The 21,134-nt window shown below is 35.4% G+C and overlaps 1 protein-coding gene across 3 annotated transcripts in view; it reads left to right on the forward strand.

The window, feature by feature from the left end:
* The window catches only part of SH3RF1 (SH3 domain containing ring finger 1), a 90,426-nt gene that overhangs the window by 52,441 nt on the left and 16,851 nt on the right, over positions 1-21,134 (forward strand). For 2 of the 3 annotated variants that reach the window (XM_040589215.1, XM_040589221.1), the window contains exons 3-7: positions 630-905; positions 2,270-2,365; positions 9,581-9,883; positions 10,732-10,842; positions 18,932-19,089. In XM_040589215.1, the coding sequence (XP_040445149.1) occupies positions 630-905; positions 2,270-2,365; positions 9,581-9,883; positions 10,732-10,842; positions 18,932-19,089 (944 nt within the window). Of the gene's footprint in view, positions 1-81; positions 170-629; positions 906-2,269; positions 2,366-9,580; positions 9,884-10,731; positions 10,843-18,931; positions 19,090-21,134 lie in introns of those variants that run through there. The other variant, XM_040589229.1, reaches the window with a different exon arrangement.

Below are 21,134 nucleotides of genomic sequence, written 5' to 3' on the forward strand. Positions count from 1 at the left end.
TTTTTTCCAATAATTCTTTTTAGCCATGTTTTAAAATAAATAATTAAATTAAAAGAGTTGTTCCAGGATGCAGTGTATTACCTTTAATAAGTGAAATTTGATTTTCAAGCTGGAAAACATGTCCCTTATGTCCTCATCCTTAGCATTCTGCACCCATGAAATAAATAAGGTGAGGAAAGTCAGGCAGAAAACATGCCTTAAAGGTCTTATAGCAAATTTGTTATTCTAGTGCTGTATTTTCTTGCAGCATTTTTCTTTCACATCTCTCAAGTGGTCAGGATACTTTCCGGTTTGGGTTTGTGTTTATTTTTTTAATGTTTAAGCTTAGTCAATTAGTACAGGAGGGTTAAAGTACATTGGGTTTTGTCTCTGGTGTCTGGAAACATTCTAGCATTATTGAAAATCATCATGAAATTTAGGGGGATGTTAAGACTGCGTAGAACTGAAGCTCTTCCTACACATTTGGGTAAAATCAGTAGAATCATAGCAATGACATAATTTCATTGTGTATAATTTTCATTTACAATTTTATACGGTTTCATTCATAGTCTCAGAAAGAATGTAACATAAATTCTGTTTAGTAGTACTGATCTAATTCTAGTTATTTTTGGTTTTTTCTTCTTCTTTAGGGTGTACCTCAGTTACCATGTGCCAAAGCATTGTATAACTACGATGGAAAAGAACCTGGAGATCTTAAATTCAGTAAAGGAGACATCATCATTTTACGTCGACAGGTGGATGAAAATTGGTATCATGGAGAAGTCAATGGCATCCATGGCTTTTTTCCTACCAATTTTGTTCAGATTATTAAACCTTTACCTCAGCCTCCGCCTCAGTGCAAAGCACTTTATGACTTTGAAGTAAAAGACAAGGAAGCAGATAAAGACTGTTTACCATTTGCAAAGGTAAAAGTGGACTAAAATTATTTTTTTTAATAATTTCATTCACAGAGATAAGAATAATAAGGCTGTTCTGTAATCTTGTATGCATTTTTTTAATGGAGCTGCACAAATATGAAAAGACCAAGTGATTCTGCAATTATTTCTCCTATGTTGATTAGTTTTGCCTTCTTTCTCTTCCTAAATTACATACTGTTTCTCTGAGGTTTTATTTTTGAGAATGCATTCTTTCATAATTGCATCCTATTCATAATTGTAATCCTATTAATTTATGAAAAATAACCTATGTTATTAATGAAGTGTTCCATCTTGTAAAGAAACATTCATTTTAAATGGTTGAAGTTGGTACTATTTTCAGCTTTGCATTTAGTAAGCAACAGTTTTAGGATCTACTAAACTTTATAATTCTATAATATTATTAATTGCTTTTTGGAACATATAACATCTCTTCTTACATTGTTTCTATTGTAATTAGTTTTCTGTTTTGCAAGGCACATAGTGATACAGAATTTTAACAGGACTTAGAGCTATTCCCTTCTTTCAGTTTCTGATTCTTTAGTTTATCAGATTTCGCAAAAATGTTGCAAGATCACATGTAAGCTAATCACTTTTCTACCCTTGCCTATTAAAAATGAAAAGACTGGCTAAATTTTAAAAAGGAAAGATATTATTAATATGTCGACAGACAGTGGTTATTACAACACAGAACAGCAATACTGTTGAGGATGATTGGCATTAGTTTGCATATTTTGATTAACTTGTTGGCGAACTTGGGGGGTTTTGTTTTTTTTAAATCTGCAGTCTCACTTGAGTAAGCATATATGTTTCAAAATATTTTAACTTGCATATGAAACAATTACATATCTCAGTATAAGTAAGAGCAATGCAAGTAAATCCTTTTTTTGGTAACATTCTCAAAACAGTATCTAATCCAAATGCTCCATGCAAATGTGAAAGAAATTATATCACTTGCCGGTGTTCTTAAGTACTTAAGTAGAAAAGCAGTATCTAGGGAAGATTAGGTAGTGAGTCAGTTGAGAAGGAAAAAGATTGCCATTCGGTTGATTACTGCTAAAGACTTACAGGGGAGCTGATGAGTATCATGGACTGAACACAGCAGCAAGTCTGGTACTAAGGACATAGTCAGGTGGCCAAGATTAGCTGTGGACAGTTGGCCAAACTGACAAAATAGGAAAAGGAACAGCTGGAATGAACTTCAACCCCAATAGTGGCACGTTCCTGTTATAGAGTGCTTTCTCTGTGATTCTTGTCTGTGTACCGCCTTCTCTAATTACCTATGTGTTACGGAGGGAAATTAAATTAGAAGTTTAATTAGAGCTGTGAGACATAATCACTGCATGTTCACGCAGGATGATGTTCTGACTGTAATTCGGCGCGTCGATGAAAACTGGGCAGAAGGAATGCTGGCTGACAAAATAGGAATATTTCCAATCTCGTATGTTGAGGTGAGTAAAGTTGGGCCTTCAGTAAGGTTGTGCCCAATGTGTATTGCATTTTCTAAAGGGAAAAATAACTAGTACTGGTAGTGATTCTAAAATAATGTGAGATATAAATAATCTTAGACCTAGAATAATCAAAGATCTGTGTGCTTAGTTTGGGAAAAGTTAATGACCTCAGCAGTTAAACCAGTGGTTTTTACTTAGCTATTTGATACCTGTTTTCATTGAATGAAATTGGAATGAGAGTATTTGGAGGCAATCACTGTGTTTTCCTGATAATACTGGAGTCATGCAGTCAATCACAAATCACACTTAACCATGAAGTGAAAGCAATCAGTGAGTCAGAGTAATAATAGTAAGCTTTGCACTGTCCCTAATACCTGCCTCTCAATCAAAACCTGATTAGCACAACTAGGAAGTTAAAGAATATAGGCTGTTGTTAAGCAGGTAAAACACTGACTTTTACATGCAACATACCCTAATATAAAATCCTATGTGTTTTCCTGCATGTCTCATATGTAATGCAACAATTTACAGTGAGAGGTAACATTTGAGAAAGTTTCCCCAACCTTTTAAGGTCTAAGATCCAAAGGTTTATCTTCTATATAGAAAGGCATAGGTGATTAAGAACAGTGTGTACAGTTGCATACAGAGGTTTGGAATAGTATTTATCTTCTTCTGATAGGTATGCTATAGAGACTTGGTAAGATACACTTGCACTGGCAAGATTATGTTTAAATATAGGCGACAGAATGGTGAAATCAAAATGTAATTTTGTAGTACCAGTGGGATGAGAAGTATGTACCTCAGGTCACAGAAGAAATGTGTAACCATGCTAAGAATCAAGTCAGGTTTTATTAATTCAATTTCTGAATGCCCTGATGAGATGGGACCCTCTTAAAAAATTGACTGTGTTCAACCAACATATTATTTTTAAATGGGAAATATGTATATTAATTTTTATAGGTTGATGTAAGCGTCAATATATCTGGGGATAGAAAATTTCACATGACTGAAATAACAACAGCAAAACCAAAAGGGTTTCACCCTGCTTAGTGCAATTCTAGCTTCAGTTTAAGAAGTTTTTAAAAGCCGGTTTCAGAAGTTCTTGCCCCTGGCTATTCATTCCTAGCTCTTTGCAATTAACTGCCCCTTCAGTTTAGCCAGTAGAGCTTTTTGTGGTGCTTTTTAAAAGTAATTAATTTAACTTAGGCAAGTTAGGAAAAGCTCTTTCTAGGGCTGCTGCTTGGGCTTACTATTTGGCTAACAACTCTTCCATTTCTACAGAAGTTTGCAAAATGTAGATACTGTTGAAAAAATTTATATAAAAATGATACTCAGTCACAAAATGTATTTCACTGTTGATGTTTTCAGACAAATTCCATCAACTACGAAAATGTTTCTTCAATTAACCCTTTTTAGAACAGGCACAAGCAGTTGTGTACACACTCGCAAATCCCAACTATAATGATATGGGAAATCTAGAACAATAAATAATGCCCAAAGAGATACTTCAGATCAGATAGGTGGATTTTTTCAGTATGTGCTAAACCAAAACACATGCTGTGATGAAAAGCAGTGCAATAACATGGAAGACTATCAATTTGCATTTTGAAATGTCTGTTTTCCAAGATTATATAGCTATTGTTTTGGAGAATATACAGACAGTTGATACAATTATATCAAACCATTCTTACCTATGTTATTATTAAAGACACCAAACATAAGATGTAATTTTTGAGGGTTTTTCAATACGGTATTTTTAGTTATATTTCCCAATCCTGTAATCATTGCCTATTTCTGTCATAATGACAGACATACCTTTACCGTGTGTGTGTTAGCCCACATCCTTTTTTCTTTTGTTTTAAAATGTGAATTAGTAGCTGCGTTTGCTGGAGATTTTCTGATACCATTAACTGAAATGAGTGTAGTCTGTGATGTTCATTCTGAGTATAGGTCTGATACTTGCAATACTTCTTGTATGAGGAGGTCTCAGGATAAAATTTTAGATATGTTGACATCCATGAATATCTCTGATTATGTTTGAGGACAACTTCCTGGAGGAAGATTATATGATTCAATGTTTGCTAGTCTGTTCTATTGTTTCATATTGCTTTCACTTATTAAATCGGTGGTAACAATAAAAGCTAAGAATGAAAATATTTTGAGAGAAAATTTAATAGTGATTCCATTAGAAGTATAGTTTAACAGACTCACAAAGCATTACATCTTTATCTATAGACACATAGCATTGTGAAATAATAACTTCTATTTGCAAATGGAAAATAAGTAATGCAAACATTGTAAAAAATGAAATTCTATTTTCTAGAAAGTGCTAAAACCAAACAAACCTTCTCGTTTTACTAGAGTAAGACCTGATTAACATATCTAAATTAGACTTTTTTGACGGATGGAATTTCAGTGTGCTTGCATTAAAAGCGGGTCAACGAGGTTCTTGCACAGTGATGAAATAAAATGCAGTGAGTCTAGAAACTTTATGATTCATAAGTTCATAACACTTACGTAATCAGAACTAAACAGATACTATTAGAATTTTTCTACATAGAGTACAGTTCTGTGTACAATATGCATTTGTTGGAAGGACCTCAAATTTGACATTTTGATGTGGTTTAATGCATTACAAATCCAAAAGGTATTTAAATCCTTACAAGCTATTTAGCACTCATACAGAATGACTAGAAAAATACAAGTATCCAGAATAGAAAAAGAAAAACCAGGGAAACAAAATCACTTTTAAATCAAAATTAGTAGAAAATAATGACAGCTTTTGTTTTCCCAAGTTAATATGAACAACTGGGAAACACAGTTGTATTAATCCAGCTCCTCTAGCTTTATTTATAAGCAATCTTATAGAAATGTATGGGAATGTATGGGGGAAAAAAGTCAAATTATCTAAAATACTCACTGTAGTATAATTTTAAGTTCATTGTCATTTTAAATATATACATCTATCAGTTAACATTTTAAGCAACGAGAACATAAGATTTTATGTACATAGTGTGTCAGGTTGGGGGGGGGGGGGTTATTAGCATCTTCTCCTGTACCAAACAGGAGTGTTTCAAAACATATTTGATTTTTATTGTGTCTATACACTTCAGATTGGATTTTAGGCTGAATTTCTTTTTAATGTTGTACTTATTAGGCTAACTTTGTCTATCACTGTTAGATGATGTGATCTTATTTAATATGTGTAGAAAAAAAAATAATCAGACTTTTGTGACAATACTAACACAGAAGAATAAGATAAAACCTTTTATGGCAACTTTTCTCTACTTTTTTACTGTTTTACCTGCCCAGAACCTAAACCAGAAAATTTATGCAAAACTTGAATGTTGTATATTATACCACATCGAGTGCAATTCTTAATAGTCTAATCCCCACTATATTTGAATGTGATAATCTCAATGTTATCATTCCAATGACAATTTCTAGGCATCATAGTTTTGATTAATTTCCCTAACAAAAACTGCAATAAAGAACTATTCCATTTGTTTAAAAAATTAATATAAAAGCAGCTTTGCTTATGACTGTGATCTGTTCAAGATTTGCAAAATTGTTTTTCCACTGGTTTGGACAAAATACATTTGTTTTGAAACTTTAATTGCAAATCTGAATTTAGGCTTCTAAGCTATTACCTATCCTCCAGGATGACACAAAAAAAAAAAAAGCCAGATAAGGACAGTGTTTGCCTTAGTTCCACTTAAGCTTTGGTCCTTTGTTTCCAAATATATGTGAAAGTGAAATGTTGTCTAGAAATCTGAATTTGACTAATAATAGTGTTGGTAATGTGGAAAAATAACTCCTTGACATATGGTGATGTAGTGAAATTGCATAAATAAAAACTTCGGATGAATGTGAGTAAAAAGATTGTTTGAGGCAGAAGTTGGTGTTTTCACTTAATTTCAGAAAGTGGTGATACTTGAATTCTCACTGTGTGAGTGAAGAACACCTCAATTAATTTGTAAAATAAGTACAGTAAAGCACAACTATAAGATACCTTGAAATAACTCTTGGATGGTAGTCTACTTTGATAATTTCTCCAGATGGCTGCACGCAGGCAGAAACCTCTCTGCTAGCCCCAAGCCCTACCGCAGCACTGAGGCAGCTCAGCCAGCCGCCGCTGTATTGGCCCCAACTTAGAAAGTTGTTCCATTTCCTGGGTTTGGGGCAGGAAGGGGAATTGGATTCCAGGCTACCTGTTACAGCAAAGATTTTGTTGAATGAAAAAACCAATAAATGTGAATGTAAAGGTTAAAGTAAAGAAGCTTCAGTTCAAATACATCTGTTCAGGAAAACAACTGACGTAGAAAATGAGGGAATAGATACCGAGGTATTTGTGGCAGAAAGGAATGTTGTATTGAAACACCTTATAGCATGAGTGGGATGCATCCCCATGGTGACCTTGAATGGTTGCTAGCCATTTCATTGGAGAATGCATGCAAGTTCTTCATCTCTCTTCTTAAGGAAGAAGTAAACTGTACTACGCTAAATATTTTGCAACTATTGCTGTCCTCAGGTTACTTCTAAGAAAAGGCCAGTAACCAGTTCACTTCCATGTTTAGGTTCATGCTACTGTCCCGTGCTTGCTTCTGTACACAAGAAAGCGCAGTATGTTGCTTATATTTAACCAGTCTTGAATCAATCCCATGGGCAAGCCTTTATTTAATAGGTTGATCACTGTATAGAATAATAAGACTCTGCAAGCATTAATACTTTCAGGAGGTAAACAAACATAACTAGGTGTAACAGTTACCTCAGGGTGCTTTTAGCAGAGTGGCTTTGGGTTTTGGTTTTTATTCCTGGGTGATCTCTTAACTTTTCTGATTAGGTAGTTCTTGTTTTAGGAATGAGTACTGCCTTTCTTTCTCTGACCTGTGTAATTTGTGAACAGGCTCTTTGATAAATAAAGGGGTACATTAGATAAGAATAGAAGCGGTTGCAGCCATTGTGTAAGATATGGAAGACACAAATTCTCAGGAAGGACATGGAAGAATTTCAGTCTCAGCTGGAAAACAATGAAATGTGCAAATACATAAAATTACTAGTCTTTGAAAAGTTCGCATGTTCTTGCATGATGGATAGGACCCTGATAGGAAGAGTAGCAGAACAGGCATTTTGGTCTAATTATCTGCTTGTTTCATATCCTTCAGCCTGATATCAGTGTTCTGTGATAAAATAACATTTTCACTGGTCTGTTAAAAGTATATATTTTATTAAATCTAGAATTTAATATATTAAAAAATAATTATCCAGATAATTATCTAAATAATGGCTTTGCAGTTTAATTGGAGAAAGCTGTATGGTTATGTCTTCTGTACTATATAAGTGGTACAAAATTATTTTGTCCCTGTCATCCATGTCCAGCATTAGGAGGAAGGAAAATCTAACATCCACCTTTTTCTTAGGGTTGGTTTACTACTGTGACATTGTCTTCTCCTATCTTTCCTGTTCTCTTCAGCTGCATTCTAAAGGACCAACAATAAAAACATTTCAGAAAAAAAATCTACATTCTCATCTTCCTATCCTTTTTCCCATTATGCCCCTCTTCCACTGCAGTATGTTCTAGGTAGTTCTTCTTCTTCAAGCATTTCATAATTTTAATTTTCCTGCTGTTGCATCCTGGTAGGTTTTTGTGTCAACCCTTCATTGTTCCAGTAGTTCTAGTTTTGAACTTTGTTTCTCTGTTTCTTCTGTATATGCATGGAATTTCCTTCCAGATCTCATTTTTCAAATACCACTTGAAAACCTTTTCTAATAAATAAATAAATAAATCTTAATTCTTTCATAACCTACTTGTCCTCAGAGACAGACAAGTGTTCAGGGTGTAAGCTGTTGTCATTTTTGGGAGCTGCATTTGAATCAGTGTTGATGCTGTCATGATTGATGATGTGTTATTTTTCTAGTAAAGATTTGATGGGGTAGAATACTGCTTTAAAACTCTTCATGAGCCTAGTAGGTATCTTGAGACTTGTAGAAAAACAGGTAAAATAAATAAAAGAAATAATATGCTGTAGAATAGAAATAGTACTTCCACAGTAACTAATCTCATTCTTTCATCCTGATGTTCTTCATAAAAGATTTTTCCCTTCTTCCTAACTGGCTGCATTTATCCAAGTAACAGTATTCATATTTAGTGGTACATATTAACATTACTTAACTTGTTCAGAAAAGTGGTGCTGGTGTTACTTCAGCTTGTGAATAAAAGAGGACTCTGACATTGTTATTTCCACTAGCTCTAAAATATAAATAAGACTTTCTGGAAGTAAAGGGCTTGTGAAAAATGTAGGGGGTTTTGTTTGTTGTCGCCCGCCCTCCCCTCACATAGCTTACATTTTATTGTAAGAAGAAAATGTGTGGGATTCCATATTTCTTCATTAGGAAGGAAGGATTTGTTTGCATTTAATATAATATTGTAGCAAATTAACAAATAGAAAATTTCATTGTGAACAAAAATTCATTAAATAAACTTTAAAAATGCATTTGAGGGTTCTTAGGCACAAAGATGCTGTTTCTGCATTAGAAAATTCAGAAGGTGAGAAGGTAGTTCCACAGAATTGCCAATATGTATTTCTTTTCTCCTTATACTGTCTTATGCTCATATAGCTACTTGTTGTCAGGCTGATACAGCTGGATATTTAGTCTGTCCTACTACGTTCTTAAATTTGCGTTTAGGAAGCCTGTTATTTTACTACAGGTAGTGTTAATGATATGTGCGTAAGTACCAAGGGATTCTAGGAGAGATGTCTTCAAAAGCCTACGTGCAGAGGTGTGGGCTTACGTCATACAAACAAAACAAAAAAGGTTTAAAGTGACATGAACGTTCAAGAAGTTTTGTAATGCAGATTTTTATATTACAAGGTTGGAGGGGACCACTGTGTTCTAGTCTGACTTCTAGATGAAACAGGCAGTGGATGTTGCTGAATTAAGCTACGTCTGAACTAGAGCATAGTGGCCTTTCTTGATTGAATTTTTACCTCTGGTGGGTAGTCCACAGCAGCCCGAGAGTAAGTGTGTTAAGTTTGTAGTGACAGACCTGTTGCTCTGTAATGACTAATTTGTAAAGTAGGTCAGTATGTCATAGTTTTAAGTTGCATGGTTTAAATTATATCATGATTAAAAGGAAAATAGATATCTTCTTTTTGTTATATTCAGGTGATTTTTATGAATAAAAAAGTACTAACATGTGACTATCCTTTGTAGTTTAACACAGCAGCCAAACAGTTGATAGAATTGGATAAGCCCTCAGGTTCTGCTGTCGACTCTGGAGAAGGCACCTCTGGGGCAGCCCACAACAATTCAACCCAAAAGCACACTGATACTAAGAAAAACACCAAAAAACGGCACTCTTTTACCTCCCTCACTATGTCCAACAAGTCTTCACAGTCTTCTCAGAATCGCCACTCAATGGAAATTAGTCCTCCTGTCCTCATCAGCTCCAGCAACCCAACCGCAGCAGCCCGCATAAGTGAGCTGACAGGACTTTCCTGTAGTGCCCCTTCTCAGGTAATTTACATGAAATCAAATATAAATCATGTGTGCATTTTTTTTAAATAACTGTAAAAGTTTCTGATCTTGTTAGATTACTTACAGTTATTAATGATGTGTAAATATTAGCATATGCTTTCATGAAGTTAATCTTCAAACATGACATCATTAAAAGAAAACATTTTATAACACTTCTTATACAATGATAGCAAATAATTTTGCTTTTGTAATTAATTTTTTTCACCGTTTTTAGTTTATTAAGTGTCACAAGGATTTTTATTAAACTGTAGAAACTAGAAACTGGAGTGATTTAATTTCTTGGGTTTTTTCTAAATTGTATATAATATTGGATATTAATACATGTGAGTAAAAGGTAAATTCAACTGGAAAAGTACGTGAATTCCAGAAATATACTGTATTAATGTGACTGTGATAAGTGGAAATATTTATTTGTTACTTTCCTGCTCCTTCAAAGCTCTTAGTTACAAGCTACGGTAGTTGGTGAACAGTTGTCTCTTTCACATAAAGATTATGTTTTGGGAGAAGAGGTAGTAATAGAGACTAAGAAGTATTGATGTCACTTTACATGAGCTAGTAAATATATTTTATTAGCACATCTTTGGGATCTGACAGCCTTTTATGGAAGCTAGTTCAGTATATCTTCAGAGATTCTGAAACTTCAGGAAAAGTGAGCAGTGTAATCCAATACTGTTTGTATGAATATCTAACAAAAAATTAGTTCCAGTCTAAAGTTGCTGATAGCAGAGTACTGGAGATTTTGGCCATGAAGCTTACAGCTGCGTCAGAACCAGCTCTTATTAAACTACTTAGAACTGACCCTGCTGGTTGTTTTCTTTTTTTGACAGGTTCATATTGGTACTACGGGGCTAATTGTGACTCCACCCCCTAGCAGCCCAGTCACAACAGGGCCTTCATTTACCTTCCCATCAGAAGTTACCTACCAAGCTGCTCTTGGTGTAAGTACTGTTTAAGAAAACTCAGCCTTCATATTTATCTTTTGTCTGTTCAGTCTTTTTTGTTTCTCAGGTTCTGATATACTGATTTGAAATTATGATTATCTATGGGATAGACAATGGTATAAATTGGACTACAGAAAAAGCATTCTTGAAACAAAAATGTTTGCATCCTGTCATGCATATCCATGTCTCCAACTTCGCTGTCATGTCTCTGTAGTAAACACAGTAAACACACTTCTTTCCAGAACAGTGTTTCTTTTCAACATGAGTAGGAAAGACTATGCTGGGGAGGTGGGTAGGTTAGGGGAAACAAGCAAGACCTTACAAAAAAACATCAACTTGAGACCACAGCTGCCAGATATTTCTGTCTTACTTAATTTCAGTATTATCAGGATTTTTTGAAATAAGTTTTGAAACCCTGCTTTCTCCTAATTAAATAAGATTATTTTAGTTGTGTGTATCTAGCATGTCTAAAGTTCTTGGAGATCAATATGAAAAACTATTGCAAATGGCCATCTTTTATAGGAAGGAATATATTGCAGTGTTGTTCGCTTTGGACAAAGTCAATGACATTGCATTCAAAAAGTGCAAGATTTCATTCCAAAACCAACTGAAGTTCTTTATTTTGCTATGCTTCTGGTAGAGAATCTCTGGAATATCCTCTATCATACTGCACTTATCAGAGCCTGACCTTAACTGAAGTAAAGATTGTGGATAATATCAGAGATCTTCAAGGGAACTTAGTGAGCCTTTATTTTGATCATGGGAATTACCAAATCTCATTCTTGGTTTGAGTCCAAAATTGTGCTTAACCCTGACCTTTAGGGGAGGGGCACAGCTGAATAATACATCTTCACTTAGTTTAAAAAAACAACAAAACAACACCCCCCCAAAAAAACCAAGGCTGTTGATCTTGTTTAGGTGTCTAATTATTCTTGCAGTCTTTAAAGGAAGTAAAACATGATGAATAGCCTTGCTGCTAAATGCACCTGGGTTTGTTTTCAACATTTGGCACTTGGATGATTTTACACATTTGTCTGCAAAATCCAAGGCAGAATTGTCTGCCGTCTTTTATCAATGTTTTGTTAAGTAAATGCTTAGGTGTGGCTCAGTTGCAGCAGAGAGGTTGCATTTTGACAGCTTTCTTTGGGACTCTTAAGTTATGTTTTTCAGTCCTTAAAATTACGATGCTGTTATTTTCTGAATTATCTCAATACTTCTTTCTGAAATGGTAAGCACATGGTAAGTGCATGCCAGAACCAGGTATAGTACTGCACAGTCGTTTTCAGTCCCAAATATATTGATAGTATGACCCTTTTATCCTGTTAGTCTGATGTTTAGATATTGAGAATTTGCATCCATTCATTTGGTCTGACTGTAGCACAAAGTTTATGTTCAGCTAAATATCCACCACGATCCCACAAATATTCGTCATTAGTGATGTAGTAATTACTCTCCTGCAAGTAAATGTATGCCACATTCTTTGTTCTTCAGACAGATGACCTTAATATTGACAATTTTACATACAGTGTGCTTTTGCCCTGTCTTACTGAGTAACACAGGTTGTGCTATAACAATGCTGCGTCCTTTTATTGTTAACAACTCCTTCAATCTGTGGATCACCTGTGCAGTCCTACTGTTAAATGTATGCTAATCTGGAACCAATTAATAATCTCCTTGTATTTAGAGTCATATTTTACTGTCACAGGGTGGTTGAAGTTGGAAGGGATCTCTGGAGGTCATCTAGTCTAACCTCCCTGTACAAGCGAGGCTGCCTAGAACCAGTTGCCCAGGATGGTGTCGAGATAGCTTTTGAATATCTCCAAGGATGGAGACTCCACAAAATCTCTGGGCAACCTGTGCCAGTCAGTGCTCAGTCACCTTCACAGTGAAAAACTGTTTCCTGATATTCAGATGGAACCTCCTGTGTTTCAATTTGTGTTTCACTGGGCACCACTGTAAAAAGCATGGCTCCATCTTTGTATCTTCTCTTTGGGTACTTACATACATTGCTGTGATCCCCCTGAGCTTTCTCTAGGCCGAACAGTCCCAGCTCTCTCAGCCTTTCCTCACAGGAGAGATGCTTCAGTCCCTTAATTATCTTAGTAGGCCTTCGTTGGACTCTCCAGTATGTCCATGTCTCTCTTGTACTGGGGAGCCCAGAACTGGACACAGTACTCCAGGTTTGGCCTCATCAGTGCTGAGGAGAGGGAAAGGATCACTTCCCTTGACCTGCTAGCAAGACTACGCCTAATGAAGCCCAGGATATCGTTACCCTTCTTTGCCACAAGGCTCATTTTTGCCTTTGCCTCATTGTTGGCTCATGTTCTTTGTGTCTACCAGGAAGGACCCCTGGTCCTTTTTTTGCGTATGATGTATACCTCTAATACTAGAAACAATTAGCTGCTTATATGTATCCATGTAATCTTTTATACTTTGTTCATCCTGTCCTTCAGAAAATACCTGTGAGAACTGAGCAAATAAAATCATTGTTGGTATCATCTGTGCTCTTAGGCAGAATACAAGTCTAGCTAACATACAGGCTGCAGACATTTAGTAATTGATTTGATTCATTGCTGAGATACGTTTTGGAGAGGATAGGGTAGGCAGGATTCAAAGCACCATTTCAAAAGTTCTGTCAGAAGTTGCCTTTTTTCTCCTCTCAGAAGAAAACACTTCTGTTTGTTATTAAGAATCAGTAGTTCTTTCTTTGGTGCCAACATGGAAAAATACTTTATTTTGGTGCTGGTGCAAAGTCATTAAACCACCTCCAGTGCTTTAGTTGCATAAGCTTGTTCAAAAGCAGCCTCACCATTGGTACCCACAGGAATTAAATTAACAGTGCTAAATGCAGCATGGAGTGAAACTCCTGCCCCATGATTGTCCTGTATCCTGGAGTGCTACTTTCTCTTTGTGATAACCATGTTCCTGGTTATGTTTCCAATTAGGCATATAATTCCTATGGAGAATCTGAATTATTCTCTGCCACCTCTTTAAAAGTCAATAACCTTCTGTACATAATGTTCTGTTTCTTCTTGACTTGTTTTCAACATGACTAAAATACAAACTGGCAGCTCAGTTTAGAGTCAGGTGGTTCCTGTGTTTTTTTACTATAGTGGATATTAGATAATGATGCCGTTTATAGTCACAGACTGTGAAGTGTCTTTTACGTCACTTTTTCTCTTGCTTTGTATTTCTTGTTGTAATTTTAGAAATGTGCACAACGGTTCTGACAGAGCAAGAGAGAAAGTGATGATCTTGTGTCTCTGGATTTTTCCCTTCTGGAAATACCCTCCCTGACATTCTGAGCTTTAATTTCAAACTACAGAACAATTGTGATTGTGTGATTTAATACATCAGAAGTGGTTGGCTTGAGTTCTTTTACTCTTCTTTTTTTTTTTTTTTTTTTTTGCTTTTGTAAGTATAAACTCCTGCATTTCTCTAAGCTTCTCCCTTTAACTTTTTCTTCATTTCTCAACACTAAGCAAATGACAGAGTTGGATTGGAACAGAGAGAGTTTCTCTTTAGCATGAAGATGGTTTCATTGTATCTTCTTCCTATCAATGATTTTGGAGTTTATAACACTATTTAAAAGTAAATGTTTTAGTTGATTTACAGTTATTGTGAGCAAGCCATTTATACAACTTCTTTTACTTCGTGCCAAACTCAGAATAAGGGGAAAGAAGACATCAGAAAGGATGAGCATGATTCCCCATCAGTGAAGAAGAGAAGGATATATTCCTTTACAGTAATCCTGAGCTTACACATCTTTGCTACATTTATCTGTCCTGACTCCGGAAGCAAAGAAAAGCTAGTGTCTTCTCTTACCTTTTGTAAGAAAGATGGGTGTTTTATTGGTAAGAGAAGATACTATGAGCTGTCCTGTTCAGTAGCAAGTTTCTCTAAGATAGTTGAGATTAATTCCTAGCCCAAATAAGCCTGTGAGTCTTTTGTCTGTGTATATGTATAGGATCACTTTTTAGTTTGTTATGTTGTTGGGTTTTTTTTATAATTACTATGGTGGTTCAAAAAATACCAATTGTATTAATTTTATTTTGTCCGTAATAATCTTTTGTAGATGTTATTTGGTACCAAACATTGTATGAAGTAAGTAATTTACAAATTTGCAGCCAAAATTGACACAAATACAACTTAGGAATGAGAGTGCTTTTGTCAAGTGACCATACACCTTATCTGCTGCTTCTGTCACTTAAAATTTAGTTTGTATTCAGAAAATGCGATGATTTATTGGAAACTTTTATCTTACAGCAGCATTTCTTTAGCCAGCCACATTAATTCTTGTTTTGTGTTTTGAGGTTTGATTTTTTGAAATTGAAGAAGCTATGAACTGAGACAAACTTCTCACAACTGAAGCTTTTGACTGTGATATTATGACTTACACTGTTCTCTGGGGCTTCAAACCACAACTTTGCCCTTAACGGGCATTAATTGATCTGCTTTTCTTGGCTACTGGCATTTTTGAACCTTGTAGCTGCTTAGTATATTTGAAGTTCTTCATAAAATATAAATAGCAGATGTCAAGTTCAATAGTTGTGGGGTAAAAATATGCACATACAATTACGTAAGGCTCATTTAATTGGGAGGAAATTCTTGGATGTAATTTATAAGGTAGTTATCTAATGGAGGAGATCTAGTTGCTATAGATTTTTCTGAAAAAACTCTTAAAGGGAGTATGTGATTTGAACCATGATATGAGAAAAACAGAGACAAAATACACCACAACAAAGTTAGAGTTACGTTCAAAAACAGCAGCAGAAAAACAGAATTTAGCAATAACAGATACCTTCTTTTCATTCTGCCTTTACCGTCTCTTGAGAGTTAAAAGTGTTTTGGATTGCAATCAATCTAGATATCCATATTGCTACTTTTGCAGATTGAATATGTTGACTTTGCAGTGGTATCATGGTAGGTGCACTTAACTAGCAGAAATAGGTGGTCTGTGTTTGGATGGTGCACATTCAGTTACGTGCTGAAGATTTAAAAAATGAAAAAAATCCCTGTTTTTTCTGGTCGTGTTCTCTTGCACACACACACAAAAATTGCCCCTCTGTTAAATTATATAAGGTAGTCTGAATTACTGTTAATGAGGCACAAGCTGTGAAGGTTATAGTATACTGATAACATTTAGCTCTCTTTTATGTAGTTCCAGCTGATTCAATAGTGTTAGTCAGGAGGAGGTTTAAATAAGAACTGTCTGAATTTTAACCAACAAAAATTCAAATCAGCTTTTGTTGGGAAGAGGAAGCCGCTGAAAGAAACAGTGAGGTTTTGTATGAGAGGCCTGTTCTTGGTAACATATATTTATAGTTCAGGAATTTTGTTAAACATGAGCCTTAATTTGTTAGCCTTCAGGGGATTTAGCAAGTCATATATTTTTTCCTAGACCTTGTGAGTGTGAAGACAGTTAAGGAATGTTTTTTTTCCACTGCTATTCCTTTTGTTATTCTTTGGGTAAGCTCATTATTGATCTTCAGTTGACTGATAAGGGAATGGAGCCTAATTATATTTAAACTTAGTAATATGTATGTGTTTCTAGAGTATGGGTACAGGTACTATTTAATGTTTTAAAATATATTATCAAATTATGTAATGTTTCATCTTCCAATTAATAAAAATAGTTTATCACTTATTTGCTCTTTTATATGGTTAAAAGTATACCTGGCTGAAAAGTATTTGAAAAAACTTTCAATTTCCGCCCCTCAGCTACCTAAAATAAAAATACTCTTAATTATTTACATAAGCACATTTTATTAAATCACATGGGATTTGCATATATCCTTTCACAGAATGTTGAGTATGGGAATCATCAAAACTAGGTTGTGCGCTTTAAGTAGGTCTGTTTCTCGATAGCTAGAAAAATGGTTACATGCCAGAAAACTTCTTGAAAACTTGGCCAGAGCATTTGGATCTGTTTTATCAAGTTGTAGCAGTGCAAGCTGAAGAGCCTTAGTTCTTTAAAGCCTATCAGGTAGTTTCTTTAGATTTCTAGGTACTTGCCAAGTCTTGAGGAGTTTAATTGGGCTGTGGCTCACTGCAGGTTTCATTACCATAGTAATAGACATGGGGAGGGGAGCAGAACCTGAATAAGGCAGAATCAAATGGAGCTGGGAGGGTGCCTTTATTGCAGCTAAAAATTCGATGTATGTTGTGTGTTCAAATGAATAAAATACAATGCCCAGCATTTGTATCTTTAGAGACGCAGGAAGTGTGGAATTGTGACAACCTTGATATTGTGCATTAATATAGGTTTAATTTTAAAGATTTCCAGCTATTCATCTCCTAATGTGGATTTACAGGTTCTACTATGTATGAAGGAATCTAGATGCCTAAAAAAAGATTTGAATTTATATTCTATAGACGGGGTGCCTAAAAGTTAGATGCTCACATTCAGCTTGGATTCAGCTAAGACTTTTGTTGAAGCTGACTGGGAGGGGGAAATAATGTCTGCTGTAAAGCAACTGAAAGAGAAATGTTGGTATTTCAATATGAATTAGCAAGGTGTTTTAAAAAGAGTGTTCAATAGATTGGGATTTAGAATGTGAAGCAAATGCAATTGCCGTTCTTGTAAATACCTATTAATATCAGAGCTCACAATGAAGTTTCTCTAGCAGGTCATGTTTGCTTTGTGTTGGATACAGAAGGCCTGTTCTTAAGAAATTGTTAACGTATGATCAGAAAAAAAGCTTTAAATAAACCAGGAACATTTCACAATATACCATGCAATTTATATCATAACTAAGCATAAGAATTTTGACTGAAAAATTGTGAGTTAATCAGTTTTCTCTACATTTGAAAGCTTTCAGCCATGCAGTTCTTTACTGTGTCATGACAGCATAAGACTATTTGAGAGAGCCGTCTTTTTATTAACTCTTTCACCAGATGCAGCGAGGTAACAATCACAGTGAGCTTATTTTCCTTATAGATTTTTCTTTAGAAAAAAAAAACAAACACCTTTGGAATTAGGCTGTTGGAGGGGAATTAAAATGATTTTCAATTATATGTTTTCCAAACTGATAATGTAATGCTGTGCATTTATACCCTGATGTATTGGAAGAGCCAGGCCGTACTTCAGGACATTTTGTTAATTTATATTTTTGGTTTGTGGTTTTTAGACCTGAAGTGGTGTGGATTAGAGTTTGTTTCAGTATTAAAGGATTGCATTAAGTTGAAGATCATGTTTGAATTTAATACAGCTTTACATTTTCAATGCTGGATGGTTTTTGTTACTCTTTTTGTGTGCGTTGTAACACAAATAATTATTTTTGGAAGGGGGGAAGGAAAAGTTCTCCTTTTGTGAGAGACTTTTCCCAGGAGTGTCAGTACACAAGGTCCTAAAGAATTGTCTGAGGCTTTACAGAGCAGAAGGTAACAATTGCTCTATTGATTCTCAAAAGGCATCGAAGCCTGTGGGCAGGACCCCCATTACGAACTGCCTGTAAAGGAACTGTGCCTTTTTACTGGGGTGTTTGTTAAAGATTACCGATCTTGATAATACTGAATTTCAAAAGCTAACTCTTTTAAACTAGAAGAATAGGAGAAAGTGGTAACAATAGCTCAGTGACAATGGTCTCATATTGTGCTGGCTTTTATAACGTACATCAAAAGAAAATTTCCCCCAGAACGGGTGGTTTGGGGTGCACTGCTGCTGAATTGTATATTATGTTTCAGCTTCAGGTTACAAAAACAACCATGTTTTGAAGTACAGTCAGCAGTAGGATGCAAAATCTACCTCCTGGAAGGCTTCTGATTTTTGTCGAGTCCTATCCTAAAGATGTTATAATTAGAAACAATGCTTTCTGTTTTTCCTGTGCTGAGAAATTGCTTGTCATATGCTTAATTAGCTGCCAAGACGTCAAGATTTTAAACTGGGAAAGGAGAAATAGAGACAAACCTAACTCTTCAGTTATATCGTACTGGTAGGTAAAGGAATAGTGAACTCTGCTCTTTCTTTCACATTTCCTTGGATTATCATACTTTTTTTGTTTGTTTGTTTGTTTTTGTTTTTGCAGCTGATTCAACTCATCAAACTATTGATCATCTGTTGCTATTTTTTTTCTCATAAAATCAGACTATGAATCCCCCACTTCCGCCACCACCACCTCTCTTGTCTGCTGCAGTCGTTGCATCGGCTTCTTCTGGTCCTCAGTCTGCAGGTGTAATACAAAGGCCTACATCAGGATCCACTGACCAAATGGCACATTTACGACCACAGACTCGTCCAAGTGTGTAAGTAAAATTGAAACTCACTGCCCGTCAGAAAAATGGAACAAGATCAGTAGCTTCACATGTACTTACATCACACCAGCTGGCTTTGTTCTGCTAGAATTCCCAGAAAGCCAAGCTCACAACTCAGGACAAAAGCAACAAAACATACATAAAGGTGATAGCCCCAAACAACTTTCATACTGAGGGTTATTTATATCTTAGGTAAATATAGTCAGCTGTTACTGTATATACAAAAGACGCACTTCAAAAATATAAAATATATATTTATCATGCAGAAGATGAATGAATCTTTGAGTTAGCAATGAAGATTGTGTAACTTGCAAATGGCAAATACTGGAGTGAATTTATTCAGTGTTTTCTGTTATGTATGGTATGCAAAAGCTATTCCCATATGGAATAACTTATGCCAAAACATAGAAAGTGCTATATTTCATTTAGACTGTTACATTAGTACATCATTGTCAGACAGCTTGTGTAAGTTGCAATTGAAATTTGACTGAAGATTCTACAGTTCACTTAATTAATGGGTGGTAGTTTGGAATGAAGGCAGAAAGCTGGTAGTATTATATCTTCACACTTGTAATACAGGCAAATGTGCGTCATCCTTCTGGGCGAAAATATTTTGTACATTAACATGTGCTGCTGACAACATCTTTTTTCTTGGAAACTTATTTGTGTGCAGCTTGGAGAATAAGAACGATAAAAAAAAATAAAATTCAGGAGTGGCTGAACCATCTAACAGGGGCACGTTTGAATAATGCAAGGAATGCCTTTGTTCTCTGTCTTTATTTTTGTCTTCCCACCAGGTTTCCTCCCACTCCAAAAGAGCGCTCTTCTTGTATAGCAGGTGCATCTGGATTTGGGCAGTTTCTTTGGTGTCAAGCATTTTAGCACTGCTTCTTATGGATTATTGTGCTTAGTGTAGTTAATCAAGTTCCCATCTCATTTATTCCCATCCTCCATCTTCAAAGGGTTGCCCTATAAGAGATTACTAATGAAATTTGGAATGATTTAACTAAAAGGGACGTTAATGAACACCAATTAAAGCACGTCAGTTGCTTTCCCATAGAGTTTCAGTATGTAGCTTTGTAGATCACCCCTAAATCACATATCACTGAAGCCTTTTGTTGCCAGTGTGTCATGTTGCCTTTAAAGCATATTTTGGACTTGCTTTGCCAGGTACCTATATTGCCTTTAAAGCATTTTTGCAGATAATGTTAAGTTTTCTGCGTGGACAGCAAGGAACAAAAATACAATGCAAAAAGGAGAAGCATACAGTTAATGCTATTGTTGCTGTGCACAAAAGACATTTTTGACAAAAGAATGTTTTGTAAAGCTACTTTTTTACCCTTGGGGTTCCAAGGGGAGTGGGAAAAAATGGCATTAGAAGTAGTTGTGCATCCTTTTTCAAAAAAGGGGATGTTCTACTGGTCTACCCTAATTGGCTGCCTCTTGCGAAAAATATATTATTTTGGGGAAAATGTGATTTATTAGAATGCTATTTCCCATAGGTCTGGGTCCATAATTATATAAACATGTTTATATAAACAGTTTAAATAGGTTTCTTGTGTTCAAACTGTGGCAGAAAATAGAACGCTGTGGTGGTTAAAACAGTATCACGTTTTAATGTGATTACAGGAAACTGTGCAATCTTATGTGAAGACTTCCCTAGGAATATTCCAGCATGCAACTGCAGGAGCTTCAGTTTTATTTTTGCTTTTTTTTCCTAAGAATGTTTTTTTTTAAAGGAAAAAATGCAAAATGTTTCTGAACTCTCAGTATGGTTTCAGATGCACTGTATTATACATTAATCTTGCTTAGAAGGAAAAAAGGGAAAGTAGCTTTACAAGTGAGTAACTGGTAGCTACCTTATCCATAGACTTCAAGTTCTAGTAACATATCTTTTGACACTGAAGTTGCACAGGGAGGCTCCAATTTTGCAATATGAAGACTAGTTCTGATACTGATCTTTCATTCCCAACTAGCAGGATTTATCTGGGCTCCCCATTCTTCCTCAAAAAAAAAGAAGTTGCCATGTCACAAAG

This window comes from Falco naumanni, chromosome 1 (genome assembly GCF_017639655.2).
Source record: "Falco naumanni isolate bFalNau1 chromosome 1, bFalNau1.pat, whole genome shotgun sequence".
NCBI classification, from domain to species: Eukaryota; Metazoa; Chordata; class Aves; order Falconiformes; family Falconidae; genus Falco; species Falco naumanni.